The 15,469-nt window shown below is 32.5% G+C and overlaps 2 protein-coding genes across 4 annotated transcripts; one reads left to right on the top strand and one right to left on the bottom strand.

The window, feature by feature from the left end:
- The first annotated feature begins 1,201 nt into the window (after nt 1-1,201).
- Nucleotides 1,202-4,230, top strand: LOC108334429 (cytochrome P450 72A68). The gene is made up of 5 exons (XM_017570268.2): nt 1,202-1,623; nt 2,265-2,482; nt 2,627-2,871; nt 3,224-3,617; nt 3,691-4,230. The coding sequence occupies exons 1-5, from the start codon at nt 1,350-1,352 to the stop codon at nt 4,120-4,122; spliced, it is 1,563 nt and encodes a 520-aa protein (XP_017425757.1). The 5' UTR covers nt 1,202-1,349; the 3' UTR covers nt 4,123-4,230.
- A 2,683-nt stretch (nt 4,231-6,913) lies between these two features.
- LOC108334400 (cytochrome P450 72A68) lies at nt 6,914-15,432 on the bottom strand. 3 transcript variants are annotated; one of them, XM_017570227.2, is made up of 5 exons: nt 15,168-15,432; nt 9,176-9,435; nt 8,326-8,570; nt 7,580-7,973; nt 6,914-7,506 (listed from the first exon to the last, which is right to left on the bottom strand). In XM_017570227.2, exons 1-5 carry the CDS (start codon nt 15,430-15,432, stop codon nt 7,075-7,077), a joined length of 1,596 nt encoding a protein of 531 aa, XP_017425716.2. In that variant the 3' UTR covers nt 6,914-7,074. The 3 variants fall into 3 exon arrangements, with proteins under 3 accessions (XP_017425716.2, XP_017425717.2, XP_017425718.2); XM_017570228.2 differs by having other exon boundaries at nt 9,176-9,393; XM_017570229.2 differs by lacking the exon at nt 15,168-15,432 and adding an exon at nt 9,707-9,963 and having other exon boundaries at nt 9,176-9,393.
- Nucleotides 15,433-15,469: the final 37 nt, after the last annotated feature.

The raw sequence follows: 15,469 nt of genomic DNA, 5'->3' as shown, positions 1-15,469 counted from the left end.
ATTGTATATTTCTGACTTGTATGGTGAACAAGGACAAAACATACCAACAAAATTACACTTCACAATACATGCATTAATGGACATTTAATGTTTTTGAACATTTATATATGTTAAATATTATTTCTTGATCAAAACCATTTTGTCATATGTCATGTCAATAATAAATGCATATGATTTAATACAATGTTTAAATATTGACAAACAACATAGATGAAAACATCTTTGAAGTATAAGACATTTTCATTATGCAAAAATTCAAAGAAAAACTCTATACGACTAATCTTGAAAGACAATGTACAAATAAATAAATCTCATAGATAACTCAAGAAAATAAGAGTTTGGGTTAACACACTCTTTTTTTAATGTGTTTGGCCATGACAAGAGGATATGTTATCACATTTTATATTGAGAAAATTGCTTTTAAATATACATTTTTATACTTACAGATTTAAAGAAATTTTGGAGAACGATAATTTTCTATTATCTTTATCAGTAAGTAATTCTAATGAATATGGAACCTGTAAGAAGTCATACCAATACCAAACTACACCTTCCATTCATTCACCTGCACCACCGCAAAAGCCTTCAACTATTAGTGTTAATGACAATACTCCCCTCCTCGAGCTATCTTTCTACTAAAATAATTGTTAATGTTAAGTGAACAATGTTATCACACAATACATTTTCGTTATAATCAATGAATAAACTCAAGAAGAATTATTTTAAATATTAAATCATTTTTTAGTGTAAATTTTGAATATAAAGCAAAACTAAATAATAATTTATAATTAAATAAAAAAAATACTTGTATAAATAAATTTACTCTGATATATCTTTTCAAACAAATTTTTTAATTCTATTAGTTTTATTTAAATTTGGTGAATAATTGAAATAATTTCAATATGTATTTAATTTTTAATCATGTGTTAGGATTTTAAAATAATTTTTTTACTTTTTATTTTATTGTTTTATAAATTTAAAACTTTTATAATCCTTTTCAAATTCATTATAAATTGATATTAATTTAATAATTATGTATTTAATTATATTAATTATTAATAATATCGAAACAAAATCAAAATTATAATATTAAAATTATAATTTTTTATTATACTTAAAATAAAATATACCATTTATTATTATAATATACTATTTACCCTGGAAGTTATAATTAAAACATAACAATCATCGTTACTTTCTTGTTTGAATAAAAAGAAGACAAAAAGACCAAACAAAGTTGAAATTGATAACTTCGGAGAGCTGTGCGGAACAGGATAGCTTTTGCCCCTTTGAGTTGTGTGAAGACATCTGGTTTTGGTTCCTCAGGTTTTATCATCTTTCTGTGAGAAATGGAAGCAGCATGGGCCACAACTGTGACTATCATAGTGATACTTGTTCTGATATGGGCATGGAAGATTTTGAACTGGTTATGGTTCAAACCAAAGAGGCTTGAAAAGCTGCTAAGAGAGCAAGGCTTTCAAGGCAATCCGTACAAGCTTTTTTTTGGAGACAGCAAGGAGTTTCTCAAGATGAGAAAGGAAGCCTTGTCCAAACCCATGAATCTCTGTGATGACATAGCGCCACGAGTGTCTTCCTACAGCCATCATATTGTCAACACACATGGTATTTTTCGATTATTTTTTTGCAGTTTTCATCTATCTACCTTTTTTAAACATATCTTTGTTTTGATAATTCATACTCTTGCGCCCCTTTTCTTTTCTAATGTTCTACATCTAGTGACTGTGTTTTATAGTCCGTTATTCAGTGTTTGTGTCTATTGGGTTTATGTTACAAGATTGTTGAGGAGTTGAATATGGGGTGTTAGTAATCAATTTCAGTAGAAACAAACCCTAGTCAGGACATAACAGATTATTGGTATATCAGTAATCGATTTCATCACTTTGTTTCCGAAAGGTGCTCCCTGCATTGGACAACGTACCAGATTATGATGAATTGGGGACGACAAATGATGAAATATTAACTAATATATGGTGATGGATGTTATCCTGAGATAATATTTCCTATAAACTTCAACAGAATATAGGGGTAAATACATGATATTAAGCTTATTTTTCCATCTTAATAGACTTAGGAAGTGCATTCATTGTGTACCAAAAGGTTCCCATGGTTTCTAATTCATTTCTAAGGAGAACAGTCCGTATACAAAGTAGCATGTCCTCTTAATTCCTGATTTTTCTTTTCCTTTTATATTTTATTCTTAGTGTGGAAGTGTTTGAACCTTACAAATTGCCGACGGTATGCAGGTAAGAAGTCTTTTATCTGGTTAGGACCAACTCCAAGGGTGACCATCTTAGATCCTGGGCAAATCAAAGATGTACTTAACAATATGTCTGACTTCCCAAAGCCTAACACAAATCCACTTATCAAGTTACTAGCAACCGGCCTTGTCGACCATGATGGAGAAAAGTGGACCAAGCACAGAAGGTTAATCAACCCTGCTTTCAATTTAGAAAAATTAAAGGTCAGTTGCTTGCATTTGATAGATATAGATTTGTGATCTGTTTTAAAACATCAGAAAGAAAAAACATGTTGAAGTATGCATGTTTTTGTGTTTAGTTCGAGTGATGTGATTCTAACTCCGAGTGATTTCCTTATTGCACCACAGACTATGTTACCATTATTCTTCGAAAGTTGCAATGATCTGGTTAGCAAATGGGAAGGAATGTTGTCTTCAGAGGGATCATGTGAAATAGATGCATGGCCTTTCCTTCAGAATCTGGCTAGTGATGTTATCGCTCGCTCAGCATTTGGAAGTAGCTTTGAAGAAGGAAGAAGAATATTTCAACTTCAAAGAGAGCAAGCTAAACTTGCAATGCAACTTATATTAAAAATTCAAATCCCTGGATGGAGGTAACTTGTTTCATTGGATGACTAAAGCAAGTTCAAGCTTATCAAACGAGTTTTGTTTCACTAAACTTCCCTCACTAAATATGGCATGCAGGAAACAATGGATAGCAAATAATGAATATAATAGAAATCAGAGAAATGTAATTTATAGGGCAACAAACTTACTGAATATTTAGAGGGGAATATTTGGTTTCTCTTAAATGCAATTTGAATAGGAAAACATTCATTCAATGATAAACTCAATTGCTAGTAACTTTTTTTGTCAATAGATCTGCCTTTGGAACTGCATTTGAGTTGGGAAAAAACGTCCTCTTCATGTACACAATTAATGGGATGGAAAAATGTATATTTGTAGGTTTTTGCCTACTAAAAGCCATAGGAGAATGAAGGAAATTGACAGAGATATAAAAGCTTCGCTCAAGGATATGATTTACAAGAGGGAGAAAGCACTAAAGGCGGGTGAATCCACTAATAATGACCTGTTAGGTATACTTTTGGAGTCCAATCACAAGGAGATTCGAGAACATGGAAACGGAGATAATAAGAATGTTGGAATGAGTCTTGAAGACGTAATCCAGGAATGCAAGCTATTTTACTTTGCAGGGCAAGAAACCACTTCAGTTTTGCTGGTTTGGACAATGGTGTTATTGAGTAGGTACCCTAATTGGCAAGAACGTGCAAGGGAGGAAGTCTTGCAAGTCTGTGGCAATGAAACGCCAGGTTTTGATGGTTTAAATCGGCTAAAGATTGTAAGTACTGTATTCTATATCTTATAATAAATTGTATGTCCTATGTACTCACTACAAATCTTTTTGGTATCAGGTCACTATGATTTTGAATGAGGTTCTTAGATTATACCCACCAGCACTTGGATTGGGTCGAGTTGTTAAAAGAGATCTGAAACTTGGAAAGGTAACATTACCTGCTGGAGTGCATGTTTTCCTCCCAACAGTTTTGGTTCACCATGACAGTGAATTTTGGGGTGAAGATGCTAAGCAGTTCAATCCTGAGAGATTTTCTGAGGGAGTTCTGAAAGCAACAAATGGTAGAGTTTCATTCTTTCCATTTGGAGGGGGTCCTAGAATATGCATTGGACAAAATTTCTCCTTACTGGAAGCAAAGATGGCTTTGTCAATGATTTTACAGCATTTCTCATTTGAACTTTCTCCAGCATATACTCATGCTCCAACTATGTCAATCACCCTTCAGCCACAGTATGGTGCTCATATCGTTCTCCACAAAGTGAAAATATGAAAATAAAAGCTAGTAATGTAAATCCTGTCGTATGTTTAATAGTTACTTCCATTTACATGTTGATAACAATAACGCTTATAATGTAATAACAAAATGACTTCTGGGATATTATCATATGTTTAATGGCTTTTCCATTTACATGTTTGAGTGAGATTACCTTTTATCAGTTGTTACTTTGTAATTCAACTGACAACATAAAAAAGGATTTCTTTCTAAAATACATCCAACTACGACACTTTAAACTTAGTTGTTTTTGAAAGACTTAAGAGTTTAAATTATCGACTCTTTGTTTAATTTTGACCAGCATTCTTGATGAACCATCCCTTAAAGGTTTGATTCAAGAAATTCCTTTATCTGGTATTTTTAGCTTATGTTTAAATAGAGAGTTTCACAATTTTTTGGAACATTTAAATATATAGAATTTGAAGTGATCTCATTTCTAATGGTTTCGGTTTTCAAATATTATGTTTAGATAAGGAAATTCAAATGATTGAATTTTAACTATTTAGTGGGTAAAGTATTTGATGGGATAAGTTCTTTCAAGCTATATGATTCAAGCCAAGGAGAGATTCCCAAATGGGTGATGGTTTACAGAAGCTTGATGGGGTGGTAAAAATATGATGCGCATATGGTGGTTTTGATGTGATGAAGTGATGGATCATCTTTCAAACTATATGATTTAAGTAACTTAAAGGTGTCTTCAAATTGTTGATGCAAAAATCTAATACTCTAATTTGGAGACCAAGGTAAAATCATCTCCATTAGGAGAATGACACATGACCAATATTAAGGATAAATCCTTTCCATTATGAGCATGATACATGATCACTGCTAAGAAAAAATCTTCTCCGTTAAGAGCATATGTATGATAAAAAGAGAGCAACTTGGAGACCACTTTAGCTAAGGGCCTACAAGCTTCTAGAAAGTTTGTTCTCCATATATATCCATGTGTCTCCTTAGGACCCATATGAAATGACAAGGAAAACACTAAAAAGGGTTGAATAATGTTTTGAAATCTTTTCGCAAATCAGTGTCTAATGGTTTACAAAGATAATGTGTAAGAGTTTTAAGATCCTCTAGATCTATGGAAACATCAAACTCAGACTCAGACGATTTAGACTCTGAAGGAGATGACAAATTAAATCTCATAACAAAGAAATTTAGGAGAAATTTGAAAAATCTTGGTTTAGTAAAAGTAGGAGACTCAAACATAAAAACAAAGAAAGGTAGTATGTTAGGAAGGTAAGAAACTGAGTCTCTATAGATCATAATGTCCTGATCTAACGAGCAAGGACCAAGATAAGAAGAACAACAAAAATCCAATGGCAACATGGGAGGACATGTGTCATAACCGAAATCACAAAGGGACAACGAACAAATATCTTATAAGAGCAAAGATTAGTCGCTACCATAGTTTATTAAAGAAAGCTACAGAAAAACCTAAAAAGAAATTGTCCGCAAAACCACATTGAATTCGAGAGTTGGTTAGGAAAGGTATTAAAATCTCACACATCCTTCCTACAACAATTCTCTCTAATCAAGTATGGAAAATTAATGTAATTTTTAAAATATTTGTTTTTCTTTGAAAATTAAACAAAACATGCAAATATGAAAATAAGAAAATACTTTTGAAATTTTTATTTGGGTCGATAATGATTCACCTTGCTCATATATATTCTCATTCAAATTGAAAAATTATTTGAAAAACTTTTGATTTTTTTTAAAATAAACCCGACAATGATTGATCTCGTTCTTACGTTTTTCTATTCATATTGAAAATTCAAGGATAATGTAATTCTTAAGAAAACTATTTAGTTGGTTGGCATTTTTCATTTTAAAATTTTAATTTTTTATTATTATCAAGTGAAACCCAATACTTAATATTTAAAAAAATTTAATTATCATGCAAATCAAGACTTGATTTGATAATCAATAATTTTTAAAGATATTATGAAAACTTTAATTATTATGTGAGTTTGATAATCAAATTTTTTATATTTTAGATAAATGAAAATTTTAATTACCAAGTAAGTCCAAGACTAAACACGAAAAATAATAATTTTCAATATTATTATAAAAGAAATTTTATAATTTGCAATAAAACTATTAATGTATTGAGAGAAAATATGTGCAACTAAAGTGTTGGAGTTATGTAAAGATTATGAAATAAGAGTAGTAGAAAGACAAAACAAGCCTAAGACCAAATTTGTGTGGGTGCAAAAAATTAAAATGAGGTGTCAAAAGTAGAAAACTGTTCAACCAAACTATTCTTGCGAGCATATGTGGAATTCATTTATAAACGAGTCAGGTATGGATTTCATACTACGTTTCATACTACTTGTATCCACAACATCCATTATTGAAGCCATTGTTATCTATGATAACATTTATGTAATCCTCACAACGTGTCATCACGGGTAGACTTAAATAATTTTAAAATAGAATTTTATCTTGTGAAAGAAATTATTTTACTTTATCCAAACAATAAAATTAAAATTCAACATGTTTACTCCATCCAAACAATCTATTTAATAAATAAAAGATAGTTCAATTGTAACTAATTATGTATTCAATTTTTAAAATTGCTTATCCAAAGATAAGGTTAAGAGATGGTTCATCAACAATGCTGATCAAAAGTAAACAAAAAGTTCATCATTTAAACACTCAATCTTTTAAACAACTAAGTTTAAAGTATCGTAGTTGAATTTATTCTAGAACGAAATCCTTTTGTGTTTTGTCAGTTCAATTACAAAGTAACAAGTGATAAAAGGTATTCTCAAACACAAACATGTGAAAAGGAAAGCAATTAAACATATGATAATATCCCAGAAGTGATTTCGGTATTACATTATAAGCTTTAAACATGTAAATGAAAGTACTAATTAAACATACGACAATATCTAAGAAGTGATTTTGTTATCAGACACTATTAGCTTTTAATGTGATATATTTTTAAGATTTCACTTTATGGAGAATGATATGAGCACCATACTGTGGATGAAGAGTGAATAACATAGCTGGAGCATGAGCATATGCTGGAGAAAGTTCAAATGAGAAATGTTGTAAAATCATTGTCAAAGCCATCTTTGCTTCCAACAAGGAGAAGTTTTGTCCAATGCATATTCTAGGACCCCATCCAAATGGGAAAAATGAAACTCTACCATTTGTTGCCTTTAGAACTCCTTCAGAAAATCTCTCAGGATTGAACTGCTTAGCATCTTCACCCCAGAATACACATCCATGATGAACCAAAACTGTAGGAAGTAAAACCTGCACTCCAGCAGGCAATGTTATGTTTCCAAGTTTCATATCTTTTTTAACAAATCGAGTCAACCCAAGCACCGGTGGGTATAATCTAAGAACCTCATTCAAAATCATAGTGACCTGATACAGAAAAGATTTGTAGTGAGTGCAGAGGACATACAATTTAGTATAAGGTATAGAATACAGTACTTACAATCTTTAGGCGATTTAAACCATCAAAACCTGGCTTTTCATTGCCAAAGACTTGCAAGACTTCCTCCCTTGCACGTTCTTGCCAATTAGGGTATCTACTCAATAACACCATTGTCCAAACCAGCAGAACTGAAGTTGTTTCTTGCCCTGCAAGGTAAAATAGCTTGCATTCCTGGATTACGTCTTCAAGACTCATTCCAACATTCTTATTATCTCCATCTCCTGGTTCTCGAATTTCCTTGTGATTGGACTCTAAAAGTATACCTAACAGGTCATTATTAGTGGCTTCACCCGCCTTTAGAGCTTTCTCCCTCTTGTAAATCATATCCTTGAGCGAAGCTTTTATATCTCTGTCAATTTCCTTCATTCTCCTATGGCTTTTAGTAGGCAAAAACCTACAAATATACATTTTTCCATCCCATTAGTTGTGTACATGATGAGGATGCTTTTTCCTAACTCAAATGCAGTTCCAAAGGCAGATCTATTGACAAAAAAAGTTACTTGCAATTGAGTTTATCATTGAATGAATGTTTTCCTATTCAAATTGCATTTAAGAGAAACCAAATATTACCCTCTAAATATTCAGTAAGTTTGTTGTCCTATAAATTACATTTCTCTGATTTCTATTATTTTCATTATTTGCTATCCATTGTTTCCTGCATGCCATATTTAGTGAGGGAAGTTTAGTGAAACAAAACTCGTTTGATAAGCTTGAACTTGCTTTAGTCATCCAATCAAACAAGTTACCTCCATCCAGGGATTTGAATTTTTAATACAAGTTGTAGTGCAAGTTTAGCTTGCTCTCTTTGAAGTTGAAATATTCTTCTTCCTTCTTCAAAGCTACTTCCAAATGCTGAGCGAGCGATAACATCACTAGCCTGATTCTGAAGGAAAGGCCATGCATCTATTTCACATGATCCCTTTGAAGACAACATTCCTTCCCATTTGCTAACCAGATCATTGCAACTTTCGAAGAATAATGGTAACATAGTCTGTGGTGCAATAAGGAAATCACTCGGAGTTAGAATCATGTCACTCGAACTAAACACAAAAACATGCATACTTCATCATGTTTTTTTTTTCTGATGTTTTAAAAATCATGAAGAGTTACAATTATTCATGAAGAAATTTTCAGATTCATGAAGAGTTACAATTATTCATGAAGAGTTACAATCATTCTTGAAAACTTACAATTAAGAAATGTAACTAATGAAAATCTGGTATCTCTTGGATTTGAGAGATACTTGATCAACATCTATATAAAGGGATCATGTGCTCTATTGAAATAATAGACTTTTTCTCTGCATTTTTTCATTCACTTAACACACAAACCAATTCGTGAGAATTTTATTCTTTTTTGATGTTAATACTAAGAGTGAGTATTATAAGAGTGAGTATTATAGTTGTATTTTTTCTTTGTATCTCAAAAGCGAATTTCGTGATTCCCTTCACTTTTATAAGAGACGAAATATAATGTGTATTCTCACGCCTAAAAGATTATATCAAATATATATTATTGTTCATCTTGTTTCCTAAAGTTCTTGGAAAATTGTTCCAACAATCACAAGTCTATATCTATCAAATGCGAGCAACTGACCTTTAATTTTTCTAAATTGAAAGCAGGGTTGATTAACCTTCTGTGCTTGGTCCACTTTTCTCCGTCATGGTCGGCAAGGCCGGTTGCTAGTAACTTGATAAGTGGATTTGTGTTAGGCTTTGGGAAGTCAGACATATTGTTAAGTACATCTTTGATTTGCCCAGGATCTAAGATGGTCACCCTTGGAGTTGGTCCTAACCAGATAAAAGACTTCTTACCTGCATACCGTCGGCAATTTGTAAGGTTCAGACACTTCCACACTATAAGGATAAAATATTAGAGGAAATAAATAAGCCTGCAACATTGGTTACGGGATGTTTGGTCTTGTATAACCATTTGCACCCAATAGCATATTTATTGAAAGGTAGAGCAATAAGCACCCATGTGTGATTATTTTCTAAAGAAGAAATTTGATCATTCATATATCTAAAACCCATGAATCATATTTGCAAGCCTCAACATAGAACTAAGGCTCAGCAGGCAAAATAAGAATAAAGCTGTGATAATGTAAAGAAACTTTGATATATGTACTTTTTTTTGTAGTAGTGCCTGGAGGACTAATCTTGGTATTTGATGCGAACTGGTATAATAATCTTTGTATTTAGGAGGTATGGTTTGGATTACGTAAAATTTTCTAAGGGAATGTTTACAAGAAATAGGGTTTAGATTGAGGAGAGGAAGGGATAGGAGGAGTGAAGAAAAAGCTTGTGGGTTGTGAGTAGTGATGATAGGGTGAGCTAGGGTGGCAGGATTAATAACGTTGACAGTGGAGAAGGGAAGACAATTCTAATAAGAATTAACATTTTGAGAGACTTCAATTGTTTGTGTATAAAGATCGTAAACAATGTAACCTTTTATTGTGAGACTTGAACCTAAATGTATGTTTGAATATGTTTCGGGTGTTTTCATTTCTTATAAACATTACAATTTATAAGAGTATCATTAGGATTTCAATTATTACAAATAGTATATCATAATGTCGGTAAAACATAATAGAGTAAATTCTTGACTTTTTCTCTCCTAATGCAGTAAACACTACCATTCTTAATAATTATTTGATAACTCCTAAATTTAAGTTTATTCCTACAAAACTCATCCATAAACTTAAATTTTGTCTTCTTTCATCCTGATCATCTTTTTGTATTCATGAAACATTACTATAGGCAGTGGTTTCGTGAACATCAGTTATATGCTCTTTGCTTCTTACATGTTCAAGTTCCACACTTCCATCCTTCCGGATAAAATGAAATTGGACGTCTATACGCTTGCTCCTTTCGTGGTTAATTGGGTTCTTGGCCAACTCAATTGTCGACACATTATCTACTCGAATCACCACCTTCTCTTCTTGCTTTATCTCCAGCTTATCGAATAGGTTTTTAAGCCAGATTACATGCCACACACTCCAAGATTCTGCCACGTACTTTGCCTCACATGTTCACAACACTACAATGGGTTGTTTCTTTGAGAGTCGAGTGAAGGTCATGTTCCCTATAAAGAAAATGTAATCTGTTGTACTCTTCCGATCATCTATGTCTCCACACGAGTCACTATCTGAGATCCACTAAGCCGATAATTGTTCGACTTGATATAAAATAGCCCAAACGACATAGTTCCTTTCACGTACCTTAGTATCCCTTCCAGCACTTTCCAATGAGAATATATTGGCTCCTCCATAAAATGACTTATGATTTTTATGCTTAGTATTAGGTCTGACCTTGTATTCATTAAGTACCTTAAACTTCCAATTAAGCTGTTGTATCTACTAGCGTCAATTCAGTCCCCATCTCCGTGCTTGGATAGCTTCGTCCCAGGTTCCACAGGAGTAGAAACTGGATTGCATTTCAACATCTTCGACTTATGTAGTATCTCTCTAGCATTGTTCTTTTGAGTCACAAAAATACCTCTCGAGCTTTGATCTACCACCAAACCTAAAAAATACTTCATAATACTAAGATCAGTCATTTCAAACTCTCTGTTCATTACCGTTTTAAACTCTAACTAATTCAGTTCTACTCTCCATGAAGATTAAGTCATTTATGTACAAAGCAAGGATCAACAAATCTCCTTTCTTTGTGCTTCTTTAGGTATAAAGCGTGTTCATACGGACACTGCTCATAACCATTCTCCTTGAAGTAGGTATCAATCCTCTCATTCCAGAATCGAGGAGCCTGCTTTACGCCATACAACGCCTTCTTCGGCTTCAAGACACTCTTCTCTTCACCTCTTCTCATGTAACCGAGAGGTTGCTCAATGTACATTTCCTCTTCTACAACTCTATTCAGAAATGCAGACTTTACGTCCATTTGCTGAATCTTTCATTCGTGTTTGGCCGCTAAGGAGACTAGTAGTCGGATTGTCTCCATTCTTGTCACGGGAGAAAAAACTTCATCATAATCAATACCTTTCTTCTGTTTATAGCCTTTTACCACAAACTAGGCTTTGTAACACTCTACCTCTCCTTCTGCATTGGTTTTCTTCTTATACACCCACTTCACACCAATTGGTTGGGCTCTTATGGGTATATCAGTCAGTTCCCACGTGTCATTCTTCTCAATTGAGTCAATCTCCTCATCCATAGCTTTCTTCCATTTTTCATCGAGCACAGCCTCCTCAAAGTTTATATCATCTGCACTTTCTAAAAGACATATAACATGTACCTTGTCAGTAGTATTGTATATATATCTTGGAGAGTTCGAGTTCTAAGTCGCAAATATTCATCTTCATTTGTATTTGCATCATCCTGGACTTCTTCCATGCCTCCATTTCCATCTGCCAAGCTCCCATTCACGTTGGTCGTCCTCCTATTTACATTGGTCGAGCTCCTATATTTATCTTCTAGGCTCTCTTTTCCAGGTTTTGTGCTTGCACCTAGCTTTTCCTTCATGTCATCCCAACTTCATTCATTCTGTTCATTAAACTGCACATCTCGACTTATCATAACTTTCTTAGTTATTGGGTTGTATAACTTATATGCTTTGGTCTTTTTGTCGTACCCAATAAACACATATTTCTTAATCTTGTCTTCTAGTTTAGTTCTTTATTGTGCTGGAATGTGATCATAAGCCATGCTGCCAAATACTTTAAGGTGTTTCACACTTGGTTTGCTCATGCTCCAAGCTTCCTAGGTGTATTCTCTTCTAGTTTCGCATGTGTGCATCTACTTTGGACATAAACATTGTACTACTTCTACCCAAAATTTCTCTAGCATGTTCTTACTTCTAAGCATGTTTCAGACCATGTTGAGAATGGTTCGATTCTTCCTTTCTGCTACACTGTTTTGTTACAGTGAGTATGGAGCTACTAAGAAACGCTTTATTTTGTGTTCCTCACAATATTCCATGAATTCTCCTAATATGAACTCACCCTATCAGATCGAACAACTTTTATTGACTTTCTTGTCTCCTTCTCAACCATTGTCCTAAACTTCTTAAACAATCGAACACCTTGGATTTCTCTTGTAAGAAATATACTCACATCTTTCGTGAAAAGTCGTCCATGAACGAGATAAAATATTTCTTACCACTGAAAGACTCAAGGGTGAATGGTCTACACAGGTTGGTGTGAATTAAATCAAGTTGTGTCTCTGCTTGGTACTCAACCGTCTTTGGAAATTTTGTCCTTGGATGCTTTCTGAGTATACAGTCTTAACAAAACTTCTTTTTAAACTCTATATCTGATAGTCCATGCATCAACTACTTCTTTGACAGCTCGTCCAATCCTCCAAAACTTAAGTAGCCACGACCTCCTTGTCCACGGCCTCTTGCTCGAGGACCACCTCGGCCTAAAGTGTTTCAAGCACCTTCCTTCAGGTCAAGTTTTGCCTGAAGTACCTGATCAAGTTCTTGGACTCCTCAATTGCACACACAATATTCTTGAAGTCCTTAGTCAGTGACCTTAGGATCTTCTCCACAATACGGCTGGCAGACAACTCCTTTCCATTTAGGATCTTGTTTAAAAAATATTAAGAAGTATTTATAATTTTTAAATTAAAATCTAAATAAAATTAAAAAAATATATAATATAAATTAAACTAAATATAAATTAAAATTTAATTTTAATTAAATTTAGTCTAATGAAGTATAAATTAATTTTAATCTTAATTAAATTTAACTTAGTAAAATATAATTTTTTTTAAGGTAATAAATATCTACAGACACATGGAGTGTCATACCTGCACTTTTTTTATAAATGAATATTAAAATATTCGCTATCTATTTGTGAGTACTTATTATTCGTCACAAATTTTATCAAGAAATACTTATAGACACGAATATTTTTATCATCTTTTATCTTTTATGAAGAATAACTTATCATGGAATTAGTTAATTTGGAAATAGAGATTAAGTTGAATTTGAAAGTTGATAAATATAACACATTAGTCAAAACAAGAAACTCTAAAATATGTATAGTACAATAATATTTAGCAATTGATTGTTATCCGTTGGGAGGGTAATAATGATGGGTGAAATTTGTCTATGTTCACTGTATAAGTCAAGAATCGATGCAATATTATCAGTAGCCAACGAAGCAGGAAGCCAAATATTAGGATGAATATAATTGTTTAATGTAAAAACAGGTAAAATACTTCCTACCACAAAAATGATTTTTGGAACAACACTAAGTTGATTAAAACGAGCACTTTATGCAATGGAAGAAGATCCAATAGTGAGAAAAGGAGAATAAGGAGAGATTGATGGATTCTCATTTGGATGTACGCAAGATTGCAGCTGTAAAGTCATTCGTAAAGTTGAAAACTAGTCAAAGCCGTGAAAGAATGAAATGCTAGTTTTAGAAAAAGACAATAAGAATGCGCAACAAAGCTCTTCGAAGACCTCTGATACATTTCATATTCAATGACCGAGGAAAAAGCAAAAGATATAGAGAAAAAAAATATCGTTTCAAACATTATTATTCACAACATTATTATTCGCTCACATTTTCTAACATTAATTATAAATTATGTATAACTAGTATTGTCAAAAATGGGTAATTCACTCCAGTCCATAATGAATTGATTATTTAGTGAGTTAATCCAATTCGACTCATTTATTAACGAGTCAAAAAAATCTAGATCCGGCCTGATCTACCTGGATTAAACGGATTGACTTGCTTAATTACAATGTTTTTTAAAATAAAAAAATTACAAATTTTATAATTTAAATTTATATATATATATTTTACATTCTAAAATGATCTTGATAAGAAAAATATCATACAAACCAAATGTAATCCAAAAACAAGTACAAAAAACAACCAAATAAGTTTGTAATATTAATCATTTTTGAGTCATTTATCCATTTATAAGATTAGAGTGTTGAATAAATTTATAATATTTTGCTCTCTTAAAACATCTCATTCTTTATCCATATCTACCGTATAATAAAAAAAATATTAACTAATAATATTAAAATATAAAATAATAAATAATTAAATTAGGTGGATTGATGAGCCAACTTGACTCATTACAAGTTTAACTCGAGTGAACTATATTTTTAGTGGACCAGATTAAAAATTGACCCATATAAAAAAATTATATTTTTTTTAAATCCAACCTAATTTAAGTCCGTGATAAACCAAATTAATTCACTCAGTCTGTTTTGACAGCAATAGTATAAGACATACTAATAATAAAATTAAGATTTAATCATTTCACATTCTACATTGTAGATCGCCCAGTGCAACTTTTTTCACATTTATCCTAAAATGTCTTTCATTACATAAAATTTTCAAAGAGCCTATTTCCAGTAACGTATCTAAATTTATGTAACAAATATTTAAAGGTGTCAAATTCAATGAAGTGAACTAATCAACACCCCATAAACAATCTTGCAACATAAACCAAACAAACACAGCTATAAAACATAGTCACTACATGTAGAACCTTCAAAAAGAAAAGCGGTGCATGAGCATGAATTGTCAAGATAAAAAAGTGTTTAAAGAAGGTAAACAGATGAAAACTAAAAAAAAAACAAAAAACAAAATAGAAACATACCATGTTTGTTGATAGTATGATGGGTGTAGGAAGTGACACGTGGAATTATGTTATCAGAGAGATTCATAGGTTTGGATAAGGCTTTGTTTCTTGTTTTGAGCAAGTCCTTGCTATCTCCAACCAAAAGCCTGTATGGATTGCCTTGAAAGCCTTGCTCTCTTAGCAGCTTTTCAAGTCTCTTTGGTTTGAACCATAACCAGTTCAGAATCTTCCATGCGCATATCAGAACAAGTGTCACTATGAGAGTCAGACATGCTGCTTCCATATCTCTCTTGCTTTTTGGTAAGGGCAATCAGACCAGA

The sequence above is a fragment of the Vigna angularis genome, chromosome 11 (genome assembly GCF_016808095.1).
Source record: "Vigna angularis cultivar LongXiaoDou No.4 chromosome 11, ASM1680809v1, whole genome shotgun sequence".
In the NCBI taxonomy this organism is placed as follows: domain Eukaryota; kingdom Viridiplantae; phylum Streptophyta; class Magnoliopsida; order Fabales; family Fabaceae; genus Vigna; species Vigna angularis.
Note: the sequence above shows the minus strand (reverse complement) of the source record. Positions and strands in the feature narration are given on the sequence as shown.

Coding starts and splice junctions, on each gene's coding strand:
- LOC108334429 (XM_017570268.2), top strand. CDS start 1,350: ATGGAAGCAGCATGGGCCACAACTGTGACTATCATAGTGATACTTGTT. Junction 2,872..3,223: donor ATTCAAATCCCTGGATGGAG/GTAACTTGTTTC, acceptor GTATATTTGTAG/GTTTTTGCCTACTAAAAGCC. Junction 3,618..3,690: donor GTTTAAATCGGCTAAAGATT/GTAAGTACTGTA, acceptor TTTTGGTATCAG/GTCACTATGATTTTGAATGA.
- LOC108334400 (XM_017570227.2), bottom strand. CDS start 15,432: ATGGAAGCAGCATGTCTGACTCTCATAGTGACACTTGTTCTGATATGC. Junction 9,436..15,167: donor TCATACTATCAACAAACATG/GTATGTTTCTAT, acceptor TTATCCTTATAG/TGTGGAAGTGTCTGAACCTT. Junction 7,507..7,579: donor GTTTAAATCGCCTAAAGATT/GTAAGTACTGTA, acceptor TTTCTGTATCAG/GTCACTATGATTTTGAATGA.